The sequence below is a fragment of the Petaurus breviceps genome, unplaced genomic scaffold, assembly GCF_028583685.1.
Source record: "Petaurus breviceps papuanus isolate PSGF00001 unplaced genomic scaffold, PetGlider_PUasm1.0 90849, whole genome shotgun sequence".
In the NCBI taxonomy this organism is placed as follows: Eukaryota; Metazoa; Chordata; class Mammalia; order Diprotodontia; family Petauridae; genus Petaurus; species Petaurus breviceps.
Window position 1 is genome coordinate 20,758,527 of NW_027187361.1, and position 15,878 is coordinate 20,774,404.

At 37.7% G+C, this 15,878-nt stretch overlaps 1 protein-coding gene across 1 annotated transcript in view; it reads left to right on the plus strand.

Moving 5' to 3' along the window:
* GABRB3 (gamma-aminobutyric acid type A receptor subunit beta3) overlaps nucleotides 1–15,878 on the plus strand; it is a 261,589-nt gene that overhangs the window by 203,326 nt on the left and 42,385 nt on the right. Inside the window, exon 4 of the mRNA XM_069072947.1 lies at nucleotides 5,004–5,141. Within this exon, the coding sequence (XP_068929048.1) occupies nucleotides 5,004–5,141 (138 nt within the window). The remainder of the gene's footprint in view (nucleotides 1–5,003; nucleotides 5,142–15,878) is intronic.

The window sequence follows — 15,878 nt, forward strand, 5'->3', positions numbered from 1 at the left end:
TTTAAAATTTACATTCGCATTACAGATGGCCACTTCTCAGATCTAAATCCAGTGTCCTAAGGTTCTAAGACCTACATTATAGGCCTATAAGATTGTAGTCTTTACAGTGTGTTTGTACATATTGACATATGTACATAGACAAAAGATTTTACAGTGCAGAAATTAAGTGAAAACATGCATTAAAAATGTATAGTGTCCATAAAGAAAGTGAAAATCTGACCATGCTTCAAGGACATAAAGTTTATTTTTAAAATTATATTGGCAAACGAGTTTGGGGAGGAAAGTAACCAGAATGATGAGGGGTCTCAAAACCACATCATAGAACAATAAAGATAGCAGTTTAGTGATTTTTTTCAGTCATGTCTGACTCTTTGTGACCCCATTTGTGGTTTTCTTGGCAGAGATAGTGCAGTGGTTTGCCATTTCCTTCTCCAGCTCATTTTACAGGTGAGAAAATGGAGGCAAACAGGGTTAAGTGATTTGCTCAATGTCACGCTGCTAATAAGTGTCTACGGCCAGATTTGAACTCAGGAATTCTTCCTTACTCCAGGTCCTGCACTCTGCAGCATGGCGCCACCCAGTGGTCATAACAGAAAGGACAACTTACATTTATATAGAGTTTGACAATTTTCAAAGATTTTCCCTTTGTTTTCTACACTACCTTATCTCATTAGAGATAGGTATAATGATTAGACCTGTGATTTCATAACTCCAGGGAAGTCTGTGAAAACTGTCCTGCTGATGCAGTTTGGCACCTTTTATCCAACTTGCCTTAGAGAGCTGCCTGCGGGGTGCGACACTGAACGCAGCCAAGTTAGATTAAAATGGAGTTGGGGAATATTTAACAAAATAAATAAACACCCAAGAGCAGAGGTGATGTTAGTACACGGTTTTCTAGTCAATATGCTGCCTTCAGGGGTCTTTTGGTATGGTTTAGTATCTCCTCTTTTCTATAAGAGTTTGACAACTGTGACAGGTTAAGAGTTTTACCCAGCTTTCCACAGACCTTGTGTGTCTGGTTGTGGGGGCAGAGAGGTAAGCAGTTGGAGGCAAGATTTAAACATAAGTATTCCTGCTTCTGAGACCTGCACTCCATTCATTAGGCCATACTGCTTTATCTCTTTTAAAACATATGAACAGCAAAAATTTATCTCCATTTCAAAGATGCGCTAGATAGAGCTGTAAAATAATTTTCTTAGGACCATTTAGCGGACAAATGAGAGAACTGGAACTAGGGCTCTCAGCTTAGGTCTTCCTGACTCTAAATTTGGTATTCTTTCCACTTTTCAGTGGAGAAATAAACTTCTATAGATGTATAATACAAGAAATGAAAGTCATGGAGGAGATAGTAATATCTTTAGACATTTGAAGGATTGCATGAGGGAAAATCTTTTTTTCCCCCAAAATGTTGGTGATCATAGCAAAGCTGTACCTGAATTTTCTGTTTGGGGAGAGAAGAGTGGAGGAGATGGTCAGGAGACAGTAGGAGGAGGGGAAGGACAAAGGGCCAGGCAATGTTTGAATTGTGCTGGTCAAGTCAGTCTGACTAGGCACTGCTCACTTTCATTTGCAATCACTGTGCTATTTAAAATAAGCCATTACTATCGTATGTCATTCTTCTTTTTGATTTTTCATTAATTTTTAGCAAAATTCATTTTGGCAATTCCAACTTTATCTGTCCCAAAGTAAGAGAAGGGCCTGGTTCCCACTGGGGACCAAGGGTGGTAGGAACAGCAAGTGCCTTGCTTCTTCCTTGGACAAGGAAGAAAAGCTGTGGAGAGGAGATGGGGAAGATGAGAAACCTGGTGAAGATTCTAAGACAGAAGAATAGGGACAACTGTGTCTTACTGATAAAAAGTGAAAATTCCCTTCTGCCAGTGCTTTTCCTTCAGAGGTTAACACATTGAAGAGATGGCATGGTTATCCTATGTTGGTCCATGGAGCTGAACTACAGCCAATGAAACACTGGTGAAAATAGTAATAAATATGCATATTACATCTCTGGAGCATTTTACCACTAAGCAACTGACATTATTGTATTTAATCTTCACAACCTGTGGTATCAAACTCAAATAGATGTAAAATCACTAATTCATACACGGCATCCCTCCAGGCTGTATATTGACTTAGTCTTAAAATACTTTATGTTTTATTATATTTTTATTTACTTTGCTAACTATTTCCCAGCTGCATTTTAACCTAGTTTCGATAGCACTCTGCTCATAACAGCCCTGTTAGGAAGGCTGGGTACAAGTATTAACCCCATTTTATAGGGCTCAGTAAGAATAAGCAAATTACAAAGGTAAAATGACTAGTTGGTGGTACAGTCAGAACTGGTAATCAACTTAGAGTTTAGTGCTTTTTACATTCTACCAGCCGGGCACCATATTCAAAATTATAAGGAGAGAATTTTTAACTAACTATAAGGAAGAAAAGAATAACTGTTGATGTTGGTCAAAAATGAAATAATCCACCTCCTGAAGGGGTGAGTCCCTGTTAAAAGAGGTGTTCGAGAAGATTGATGACCTCTTTGTTGAAAGTATTACAGGGGAGAAAAAAAGACTTGTATTAGTGGAATATTAGAAAACATAATTTCTAATATTCCTTGCAATGTGAAGATTTTAAGATAATGTCATTTAGACTGTGTTCTAGAACCTTTCCATAAAAATAAGTATACACATAAACACACCTTATGTGAAAATTTTAACAGCTAAAAAATGCAAGTTTTAGTGAATAATGGCTAACTTATACTCAGTAAGACATGATTTTAAAACCTGTACCAAATGCTCACCAGCTATTTAACTCTGGGCAAGTAAATTCACCTCTTTGGTCCTCATTCTTGTGACCTATAAAATGAGGACATTGGTTTTAGATTTAGGTATTCACCTTTTTTGCACCTTTGACCCCTCTGACACTATGATGAAGTCTATGGACCCCTTTCAAGAGTAATATTTTTAGCTGAATAAAATAAAATACATAGGATTAAAAAAAAAACAAAGATGAATGAAAATAAAGATACATTTTTGTCAATGCAAACTCATAGACTTCCTGCGATCTACCCTACAGTCTGTGAACTATAGGTAAAGAATCTTATAGGCTAAATTAACCTTCTATTTCTAAAACTATGATCTAAAGATATATCAACGTACCCCCAACTCCTCTAGAGAAAAGTCATCGGTTGTTTTTTTTTTTTTAATTTTCAATGTGGGCATCCTAACTGGTAACAGTTTCATAGTAATAAATTCATTTCAGTTCAATCAGTTGTTTTGCTAAGGTACAGTTTCTTTTTTTTACTTTTTGGAGGGGGAAGGCAGGGCAATTGAGGTTAAGTGACTTGCGGCTAGTTTTGTGTTAAGTGTCTGAGGCCAGATTTGAACTCAGGTCCTCCTGACTGCAGGGCTGGTGCTCTATTCACTGAGCCACCTAGCCACCCATAAGGTACAGTTTCTTATCACCTATAAGAGAATTAACAAGGTTCTTATTGATAGTTTAGCCTCATGGAGATTCACAGGAAGTTAACAACAAACATTCACTCTTCTTTTTTTTTTTAAAGCAATCAGGGTTAAGTAACTTGCTCAAGGTTACACGGCCAGTTATTTCTGGGTGGGTTCTAAGTATCAGAGCTCGGATTCGATCCCAGGTCATTCTGACTCTGGGGCCGGTGCTCTTACTCACTGAGCCACCTGGCCGCCCCTAAGCATTCACTAGTAATTGTCCCTTTTCTCAACCATAGAATGTCTTGACCAACTTGAGCAAGTAGGGAAAAATGCATTTCCCAAAAGCCAGAATGTAGAGCTTTGAATCAGCCTGGAGGAATCAGCGCTTTAGCCTTACCTATATATCAGGGAAAAAAAAGTCACTATGCTTTAAGTGTCTGATAATCTCAAGTTATTAAACATTGCATGGTAGGAAGTCTAAGTATCTTTAGCTTTTGGACTTTTCAGGTGCTTTGAGATGTCTCCCATCTAGAATTCTATATATTTCAATTCAATCTTCTTATTCACTGCTATTATTATTTAAGTCTGCAGTTCCAAACTTGTATTCTGTGAACTTAAAAGAATCTGAGAACTATATTTCAATATAATTGGTCCCCATTGAAATCCCATGTATTTGTTCCTATGCATTAAAAAAATAAAATCTGAGAAGGGGTCTTTGAACTTCATCAGCCTGCCAAAAGGGTCTATGACACACACAAAAAAAGTTAAGAATCCCTATTTTAATTCAGTATCTCCCTGGGAAGCCTCCATACAATTCCTACATAATTTCCTCATCTCACTCTGGAATGTGCACAATTTCACAAGATTGAGAGCTGGCAAGGACCTTGGAGATATCCAGTCTAATCTCCTTATTTTACAATAAAGGAAAATGGAACCCAGAATCTGAATCAATTTAGCTGTGGTCACATACAGTGAGGAGTCAAACTGGAATTTACACCCAATTCCTCTGATTCTAAATCCAGTGCTTGCCCCATGATACCAAATTCTATTAGGGCACTCAGAGAAAACTCTGTCTATTTAATTGCTGATTGCTTCACCCTGGATTTAGTACAAAGCAGATAAAAATGATAGCAATTCCAAAAGAAAAATATGCCACGTAAATGAATATATTATTCTAAACTAGTTTTGTGTGTAGACCAACTGCATAAATTTCTATTTAAAAAAAGTGAATGTTAAATAAAGGTGGTGCAGTGAAAAGAGTGCTGACCCTGGAGTTAGGAAGACCTGAGTAAAAATCCAGTCTTATATACTAGCTGTGTAACCCTGGGTAAGTCACTTCACCTTCTTTGCCTCAGTTTCCTCATCTGTAAAATGACCTAGAGAAGCCACTGTAGTGTCTTTGCCAAGAAAATCCCAAATGGGGTCCCAGAGTCAGCCATGACTGAATTATAAGAACAACAAATGACAATAGAACTGAATTTCAATAGTATTGATAATAGTATCAATTAAAAAATATGTGTTGGGCTAAGACTTAATACCTCTGTTTTCCTGTTTCCTTCCTGATAGATGGCTACACAACAGATGACATTGAATTTTATTGGAGAGGGGGGGACAATGCTGTGACAGGAGTGGAAAGGATTGAGCTTCCCCAGTTCTCCATTGTGGAACACAGACTGGTCTCAAAGAATGTTGTCTTTGCCACAGGTGAGTTTTCCCTACATACACACACATACACACTTTCTCTTTCATGAAGGGGAATTTTGTAGGTTCTGCTCCTGAATAGGAGAGTGGTAGGACTGATACCAACATTCAATCAATTTTCTCTTATTTAGGGTATTCTCACACCACTTCAGGGCAGTTAGGTGGCTCAGTGGATAGAGCATTGGGCCTGGGGTCAGGAAGAACTGAGTTCAAAATCCAGACACAGTCACTTAGTAGCTGTGTGACCCTAGGCAAGTCACTTAGCCTCTGTTTGCCTCAATCCAGTGGAGGAGATGACAAATGACTCTAGTATCTTTGCCAAGAAAACTCCATGGACAGGATGGTCTATGGAATCATGATGGACAGCTAGAGGCACGTATGTGGCTTCGTGGATGGAGTACCACACCTGGAGTCAGGAAACTCATCTTCCTGAGTGCAAAAATGACCTCAGTCAGGCGGCTAGGTGGCGCAATGAATAGAGCACCGGCCCTGGAGTCAGGAGGACCTGAGTTCAAATCCAGCCTCAGACACTTAACACTCAACTAGCCATGTGATCTTGGACAAGTCACTTTATCCCAATTGTCCCTCCAGAAAGCAAAACAAAAATGACCTCTTACATGACACTTTATAGGTGTGTGACCCTGGGCAAGTCACACTCTTATCTATAAAATGAGCTTGAGAAGGAAATGGCAAACCACTCCAGTATTTTTGCCGAGAAAACCTCAAATAGGGTCACAAAGAGTCAGACAGACTTGAAAAATGACTCAACAACAATAACACTCAGAGTCACAATTCCTTGCCTACCATTAACCCATAATACATGGGTATCTTTGGTTAAGTTACTAATTAATGAAATATCAGTTAGTGCCCTTTCTCTTATTTCCAATTATAGTTGAATGTTACCAGCTTTCCTTTTTCAACAATACTTTTATGTATGGTGATTTGTATTCTTTACCAGCTTTGAGATGTCAGTTTATTAAAGTAAAGCCAGACTTTTAAGGAAAGTTCCTGAAGCCTTAAGAGACTTTGGGCATGAATGTGGCATGTACTATCAGATTCATTTGCTTCTGTGGTGGTTCGTTTTCCTGGACTGGTTTTCTTTTCCTTTTTTTAAAAATTATTAGTTAAAATATAGTCTCTAGAGGGCATTCAGAAATGAAGGTTACATACAAATCATAGATTTTTTTAAAAAGATTCTAAAAAATTGGGGCTGACATATAATAGGCTTACTACTCCATTTCTTTCCTGACAAAGCTGTTTAAATAGGGAAATTGACTCTTCCTCTGTTATTTTTGACATTCCCATGACAGCAGAATTAAAAATTGCAACTCTTATGTCCTAGCTTTTTAAGTAGAAGTTCTAACCATACTTGCATAAGTATAAACTATTAATATTTTTTAATCAACATTTTTCCATAGTCAATAAAATTCCCTTGTGGCTAACTGGAAAAAAATGTCAATGATTAAAATGATGGTTTAATCTGTTTCATGAACCAAGAGGAATCAGCACTAGAGCAATGGGGGGATTTTGGCTGTGAAATAGTCCCAACCCACACTTGCCTCTTTTGGGAAAATTGCGATCATTAGGTCATTAGTGTGTACTCAGCGAAGAATTCTCATAGTTGTTTCATACAGTGTCATTGGAAATATTTTCTTACGTGGTTGTAAATGACATGAATTCTTTTAAAGGGTGACTGTAACCAGGCAGGATTTTATATATCTCAGAAAGAAACAAGCCACTTTTCCTGTACCATTAGCTCCTACCCACCCCCTCTCCAGCTTTAAATATCTATCATGGTGAAAGTAAATGTGCTGAGTCTAGTGGAATGAATGTTGAACTTGGTGTCAGGAAGCCTTGATTCAAAGCTGGCCTCAGATACTTTAAAGAAAAAAACTGAATTAATGATTTCCTCAGTGGAGGGAGCACCTTGTGTGAAAATTCCCTTTACCAGGTCGGCAGATGATCTTAGAAAGTTTCCTGGGTCACTGAGATGGTAAGAGACACATTCTGGTCACATAGAGATCACGGAAAAGGCAGGGCTTGAAACCAGGTCTTTCTTGTTCTAAGGCTGGCTCTCTATCCTCTATGCCTTGCTTCCTCTCTTTTGAATATGATTCCATAAAATAAGCACATGAATTAAAGCTGCCTGTTCCACAATTGTATTTCAATATGCAGGGAGATGAAGTTTGCTATGAAATCAAAATCATAGATCCTATGAATAATGGGAAACATTCAGTAGGTAGGATAATATATCTATATAGTACCTTATAATATGCAATTTGCCTACACAATTTAATTAGACTTAATTCAGTTTGAGACATTCAACTGTTTATTTTATTATTTTATATATTATTTTACTAATTAAAATAGGTATTTAAAATAATAAATACTTCTTTTCATACCATGTCTATGATACATTTTTGTGTCTTCTAATTTAGATCAAAATCAATTCCTATGTTTTCATCCTTTGCTATTGTTGTCTAGGACCTTTAGTAAATCCTTAGTGATTATCTGCCCAGCCTACTGGAAGATTTCTAGGCCCTTCAACACAGCATAGACACCATCAAAAATCTTAAGTTTTCCATGTATTATTCCTCACACTTATTACTTGATAGACCTTATGGCTTTTCAGGTCATACAGTTTCTTGACGATGATTTGATATAATGTCCTGAACGCAAGTCATCACTGGAATTGCATTGTATTTACAGTGATATTAATGACTACAATCACAAGTTTTCAAGTACTGGGACTTGAATTTAAGTCTGACAAATTAGAACAATTAATTTTTTAGCCAATATTGACAGTTTTTGCTATTTAACTTCAATGCATAAGAATAAAGCTAAAATCGTATTAATTTAGAATTTGTTGTAGTTTATAATGGGCAAGGCAGAAAGGTAGCATATGTTGTACTATTCATAAAAACATAGTTTTCTAATTAAGTAGCAGTACAAACAGGTTGGGAAGAATGCAAAACCCCCTGCATGCATTGAAACCATTTATATGCTCATTACAACTCATTCTTCATTTATAGCAAGTTTTCTCAGAATGTCTCAGCAGGATTTTCATCATAGGAGTAAACGCTGTAGATCCAGAGCCAGATGGGACCTTAGAGGTCATCTAACACAACTGCTTCATTTTATAGGTGAGGAAACAAGCAGGTTAAGGTTAAAAGGCTTGCCCAAGATCAAAGAAGCAGTCTGATTCAGAAGCAATATTTAAACCTAAGTCCCTGACTCTGGTACCAATGTGCTTTCCATTATAACAAAATGCTTCTTTATTCAATCAACAGATGTCTAGTGAGGATCTATCATCCTTCATGAGGATCGTAAGCCCTTCATTAGGATCCTAACCCCTTCATGAGATTTATTCCCTCACTGGAGAGAGTTTGTGGTCTAAAAGTTAATTTTGTACTTGTTTAAGCATATGCATACATACAGATACATTTAAGATAGATGCATTAGACACATTGCATAAATGTGTTATTAACAATAAAAATCACACTTAAAAATAGCCATTCAAGTATTTCTGTAATCCATCTAACCCTAATTAAGCTGAATTAGTGAGGATAGCATGCAGCAATCTGAATCAGAAAATAGCAAAATATTGAGGTGACGATCTAGAAAGGGATGAAAATAGAAGTGCAGGAAGAGAAAGGAGAAACCCAGAAAGAGGCCAATGATTCTGGAAGTAGAGCAGGAGAGAGGAGCAGCCATATGAGAGAAGTCACATGGTCCAGCTGACTCAGTTCCCTTCTAAGTATATATAACTTTGGAGCGATTTGGGGGTCAACAAAAACTCTGAGTGCAGGAAGTATATCAGCAAACCCTGAGTACTGAATTCTCTAGGAGTGATTATAAATACCATTCTATTGCAGAGTGATTATTTTTAATTCTTTGCTAGAATAATACCTATGCTTGGAAACTAATCTATCTGTCTGTCTATCTATTTCTCAGTCTATCTCTATATACCTGTCTGACCTATGACAGAACTCTGCACAACATAGATATTGAAGAAATGATTGACAAGTTAATTTGAATTGCCAATCACGAGAAATAATAATTGAAATTACTAGCTAGATCATGGTCATTGTCCTTCATTCTTGAAGAGAACCAGAATGATATCACTATGCTAGAGTCGAGTTACAGTGTGTCTGACTGTGGCTGATCCGACCAATATGAACTCAGAAGGCTCTACCACACATCGGCTATTTGGACACTTGGGGTGGATTCTTTAAACTTGCGCATCTCATGTTTCTTTTGAACTACTTCAGTTCTGCTTTGCTCACAAAGTAGAACACATTCTCTGATGAGGGCATGCCATGTTGAGGGGTCCTGTGCCAGTGTTTCCCTTGTCACGCAATCAGTTCCAAAGTTAAGAGAGACCTTGAGAGTGTCCTTGTATTGCGTTTTCTGTTCACCATGTGAGTGCTTGCCTTGAGTCAGTTCTCCATAAAAGAGTCTTTTTGGCAAGCTAATGTTTGGCAGTCGAAGCTAGATAATATGAATCAATCAGATGCATTTCTTAAGTACCTTCTGTGTGCCAGGCATTGTACTAGGCATTGGAGATACAAAGACAAAATCAAAAGAAAAGAAACAGTGCCTGATTTCAAGAGTTTTTCATTCTACTGGGTCAGAAGAGACATCCCTACCTAAGCATACTTGGTAGTAAAATCCAAAATCCTTAATGCAGGAGGACACTAGAAGTCTGGGCTTCCTGAAGAAGGTGGAGTCTAATCTGAGTCTTGAAAGAAGTAACATATTCTATGAAGCAGAGGAAAGGAGAGACTGCATTTTAGGCACAGAGGGACAGGGAGTGCAGAGACAAAGACTTGGGAGACATGAAGTGTTCAGTGAGATACTGAAAGAGAAGCCCAGTGTGGCTTAGCACAGAGTGCCGGAAGTGGAGCCAGGTCAAAGGTATGCTGGACAGAGCATATTCTTGGCTGCCAGGATTGCTCGTTAACTTTTCAGCATAAGCATTTACACATCTGAAATCTATTGTTTTGTTGATTGTCTAGATTGGAGAAGGTGATGGGGGAAATGTTAAGAATGCGCGTTAAACTTAAAAGTGTGTCATACGTTATATACACAGACACATACAGACACACACAATACACATATATACATTAACCCATAAACACACACACACACATATACACATATGTACACTCATGCACACATACACTTACATACATATATAGATAGATAGATAGATATAGATGACATAGACATGTGTATGTGTGTATTACTTTCTGAGGGTCAGTTGTTAACTATTTACTAGCATACCCCTGGGAGTAATATATATTTAAGTTGTAAAGATAGTTTAGGGTTATCTTGTAAATTTCTTTTAAAGGGAAACAGAGGAATTTCTGTTTTATTTGAGACTAAATAGGAAGCCACAGAAGCAGTCATGTAGCCTAGGGGAAGCTAAAATAGAACGAAATCCTAAGATACTCAGCTTCTCTTGTAAAAGAGTGTAGGATGGACTAGACTGATGGCAGATATATTATTTTCTGTGGTTATTTGGTTATTTTTTTCAGTGAACACACTGGAATATATTGGGAAGACAATTCCTTTTGGATCTATTTCAAAATACTTCTGTAAGTCTTCAAGGGAAAAGAGGAAACTAATAATGGATAATGAATAATTCCATTTGCTATGTTCAATTACTATCTTTCAAAGATCAATCAACCTTCACATTTATTCTTATCTGCTGTATCAATGAGAAGTCCCAATTATAAATTGGAATATTGTAAGCATTGCCTATGGCTAATATGACCTCTGGCAATTCTCCGTGTTCCAATTTGCAAACTCCTTCCTGCTCAGGTTTTCAGTGCAATTAATGAGAAAGAGACATATTCCTTAAAGGTTTTGTAACATCTAGCTTGATGGTCTCTTACAAACTTTATTCCTCCTAATGCATGTTTTAGCAGAAAAGGGCCATGAAATATCATCAAATTTACACACACACACACACACACACACACACACACACACTTGTGTGTGTGTATAATTGAATAAATCTTTTTCTACAGGAAACAAGTGTTTTTACTCTGGCCCATCTTTAGAGACCACTAAAACCTGAGAATTAGAAGAGATTTTATACATTACTTAGCTCACCTTTCCTTCCATTCAGCCTCAATAGAATGAAACTTCTTTGCCCAAAGCTAACAGAGACCAGGTGTCTTGACTCTAAAAAGGGGCTGGTTGGTCCAGGATCCATTAAGGACCATAAAGGAATTCAGTTGTCATATCTTCCTTATGAAATTTTCTTGAGGAAACCCCCTTTCCAGGCTCAGAATTTCTTCATTGTCTACCCAAGGGGAGCCAGATTCCTCTTTGGCTATGATTGTTTAAAATGTACAGCAAGGAGAGCACCTTCCAGACTCCTCCCTTGGATTCACCTTGAGAACCTATGTCCAATCCTTTAAAAAACAATCCTCAATGGCATGTAGTCTTTTTCTTTGTGGGATGTACTTGATTCCTGAAAACAACCAAAAGATATTCTGAGCCAATCCAGGTGAACAACATTGCAAATTGATCTGAGTAATACTGATTTGGCTTTGGGTTTTTTGCTACAAAAATAATGAAAATTTTGATATTCCTAAGCTAGCTACAAAAACATTTCCGAAGATGATATAATCAGTGATAACATTACTAAAATACATTAATACCCTCCCAGTGAAATTAGTTTGAAAATCAATACTCATTCAAATATTTACATACTCATAGAATTTAAGCTTCTGGAAGGCAGAATTTGTCTAACTTTGTCATTTTATCCCAAGTATGCAGGAAAGTGCTAGAAACATAATAGGCACTTATAAAATAATTGTGGATTTACTGATAATATGCCTATTAAAAAAATGGTTACTTTCTGAAATCATGGCCAATATAGGCCAGAGTTCAGAAGGAGCAGTTTTTTAAGCATCTATGGACAAGGAACTATAGAATTCTTTTTTTTTTTTTTTGAGGGCAATTGTGGTTAAGTGACTTGCCAAAATCACACAGCTAGTAAGTTTGTCAAGTGTCTGAGGTCAGATTTGACCTTAGGTCCTCCTGACTCCAGGGCCAGAGCTCTATTCACTGTGCCACCTAGCCACCCTGAAACTATAGAATTCTTACTATTCAATGTGTAGAATTGCAGATTCTCAGGATTGCAAGGTATGTCAAGAAATAATCCAAATCCACCCATATCAGAGAAGGAGTGTCCTCTGTGACATCCCTGACAGTCTCCATTCCAATTTGAAACAGAGACACTTTTGAAGAGTTCCAGTCTTTGACTGAATATGACATCCACCTCTATGGAACTTCCATCTGATGCATCTAGATCTGCCTAAGATATTCCCTTTTCATGTTAGTACTATTAAATTTGATAAACTGTAATTCAAAAAGGACCTCAGATACAGCTTTGATTTCTTTAGCCCTAACCAGTCAGATATCTTTGTAGGGCAGATTCCTTGAATAGTGAAACTTTACTTTAGAGATCATCTGGTCCAGGGGTCCTGACCCCTTTTGTGTCATAGATTCCTTTGGTTATGTGGTAGAACCCATGGAGTGCTTAGAGTATTTTTTAAAATTCATAATTGAAAGAAATTCCCAATTTCATTTAGAATTTATGCCTCTCCCTCCCCTGGAAATCTATTCTGAAACCCAGTTTAAGAATATTTGATCTAGTCTCATGCTTTTAATTCACTAGATATCAGCTCTCTTGCTAAAGTATCACAGATAGGTAGTAGGAAAGCCACAAGAAGAACTCACATTTTACACTTTCTGATCTAATGATTTTTCTTTTTACTATGCCATTCTGGGGAGGGAGAGGGAGAAGGCTGTGAATTGCATTGTTATATGGAAGGTGTGATGAATGATAAATTAGATGAATGAATTAAGCATTTAAGTGCTTAGTATGCACAAAGGATTATGTTATGTGCCAGGGATACCCTTAGGAAAGTAAGGCAATCCCTGCTTTTAAGGAGGTCACATTCCAATAAAACAACACATATGGAAGGTTTCAACAAGTCAAATGGAAAAAAATGCCATGGCTCTTCATGTGCAGTAGCAAAGCAGACGGCGATGCTTTTCTCGAATGGCATCTTCATTGCTAACATCATATCAACTTCTGATATTGAATCATTTGACAGTGCCAAGAATTACAATGAAAAGTATTTGATTTTCTGGCACTAGAAGACCAGTCACTAGTCTGCATTTCCACAAGCTTTGCTTTCCTGGATGATGGCTGTGGACACTGAGCTGGGAGCATTGCTATTCCAAAGGTTCTTGTGTTCAGGATACTGGGTTGTGTCTACCAGTCCAAAGGGAATGATGGTCAAGGTCAAGGTGGCAGTGGTGTTTTGACTTGTCTGGTACCTGCTGCATCCCATTTCTCCTTGAAGGTCCCCTGCTGCTGAATTCCGCAAGGCTGCCTTGCCAGCTCTGTGAATAGCAGTTGCTTGGCATTTGATGGTGATGACTGTCCCATTCTCCATGAGTTGCTTCCCTGGACAATTTCTATGTGGGCTAAGCTAGAAGAGGGACTCATTTTCTAGGGGCTTCTTGTACCCATCTGTTTGTTCATGGTATTTGGTCAGCAGTTATTGCTGGTGCTAAGAAAAATAGACTCATCTACAATAATTTCTCCCCTCAATGATGGTGGCAAGGACTGGGCTGGAAGCAAGTCTGCTGGCAGATAACTTTGTTTTGGCCTGGCAGAAGAGCCTAGGAATATGGCTAGAATTTTGGCTGACTCCATTAACATGCTTCAGCATCTACTTTGGCATCATCCAGTATCTGCGCTGGCACATTCACATTAGAGCTTCTGCACTTTTCTCTTGACATTTTGAAACAGGCTTTAATGCACTAATGCACTGCAGGATCAATTTTATGGTATCAGCCTTAACGGGTCTCTATCATAGGGCACTAGCCTCTGCCAATGGAGACTTTGTGAGGTTTTCTGTGTGGTTCTGGTATGCCTGCATCAATATATTCTATCCTAACAGTGCTTCTAGGATATGATGCTGTGCTGTGCTCTGGACTATTTTTTTTTTTATATCTGAGAGTACTTAATAATGTCTCTCATTTGTTTAGACCTTGAAAATTGCAAAGCACTTTCCTTGTAATGACTCTGGGAGGCAGGCAATTTAAGTACTGTTACCTGCATGTTACTGGTGAGGAAACTGAAACCAGGGATATTAAATGGCATTCTGAAGTCAACTAAAATTCCTGAGTTAAAACTCAAACTCAGGTCTTCTAATTCCAAGGTCAATGTTTTTCCTCTTACACTACTCTATCTCTCTAGGACCTAAATTGCTTTTAATTGGTACAAATTTTTGTACCTATTTACTATTGCCTAAACAAGAAGCTATTGTTACACATTTAGACTTCTATCTATTCATGAAAACCTTAGGAGACCTGTCATAGAGTACCCAGAGGAAGGTTCAGAGGAAATACTTTAGGGACACTGATGTTTCATCACATAATCCATTAATATACAGAAATTCCTAACTATGACATTCACTCTCAGGATACTGCTGCATTTTTTTTTATTCTCATCACTGTTGGAATCTTTCAGTCCAGCTGACTTAAAAAATGTCCAGGGATTAAGGCATTTTTTAAATGGGAGTAATTCCTGGGTGATACAAGGTCCAAATATATACTCAAATCTATGTGCTTTCTGTGGATATTAAATTCAATAGTCAACCACAGTATGACCTCAAGTCCACTACCTTGATCTTCAACTACATTAATGCGGATATGGCATGCAGACAAAAGAAGTGACAATCCTGCTTTTCTCCACTGTGGTGAGAACCAAGTTGCAGTATTCTGTTCACTTCTACATGCAAAATTTTAGGAAGCACACTGACAAGTTTGAACAGATTTGGAAAAGGGACAATGATGGGATGATTTGAGAACAGGAGATCATGTCAAATGAGGATTCATTTGAATGAATTAGGGATAGGAGAAAATTTATGAAAGAAGCATGTGAGAGCTGCCAAATTTTTGATGGGTCATCATGGGGAAGAAGAATTAGATGATGATGATGGTGGTGGTGGTGGTGGTGATGATGGTGATGATGATGAAGATGATGATGTTGCCTCAGAGGGCAGATCTAGGAGTAATACATGAATCCTGAAAAAGAATAATCTTGGTAGAAGTTAAAAAAGAAAAAATCTCAGAGCTATACAGAAGTAGTTGGGAAGATGTCAGGACATTGTTGTGTCTTCTTTCAATGGTGGTCTTCATGTGAAGCTATGAATGGCCACTTGTCAGGAATTGTGTAGAAGATATTCTATGTAAGGCTTAGGATGGACTTGACCTCTGAATTTCCTTCCAGCTTTAGAGAGAAGGGGCCAGGTATTATGCTAAATATTTTTTTTATAAATATCTCATTTGATCCTCACAAAAATCCATGGAGGAAATAGGTATTATTCTTATTGCCCTCATTTTGTAGTTGATGTAACTGAGGCAAACAGAGGTTATATGACTTGCCCAGGATCACCCAGCTAGTAACTGTCTGAGCTTACTTACTTAGAACTTCCTGACTCCAAGCCAAGCATTCTACCCACTGTGCCACCTAAGTGTTTTGAGGTTATATAATTCTGGGAATTTTCCCTCCTACTTATCAACATTACTTATCCCTGCAAGAAAGAATAGGATCTATCATACCTTAGTAGGTGGACGTCCATTTGTTTATTCTTTCAACATTCAACACAGATTTATTAAAGTGAGCAGGAAATTTGTTAATTC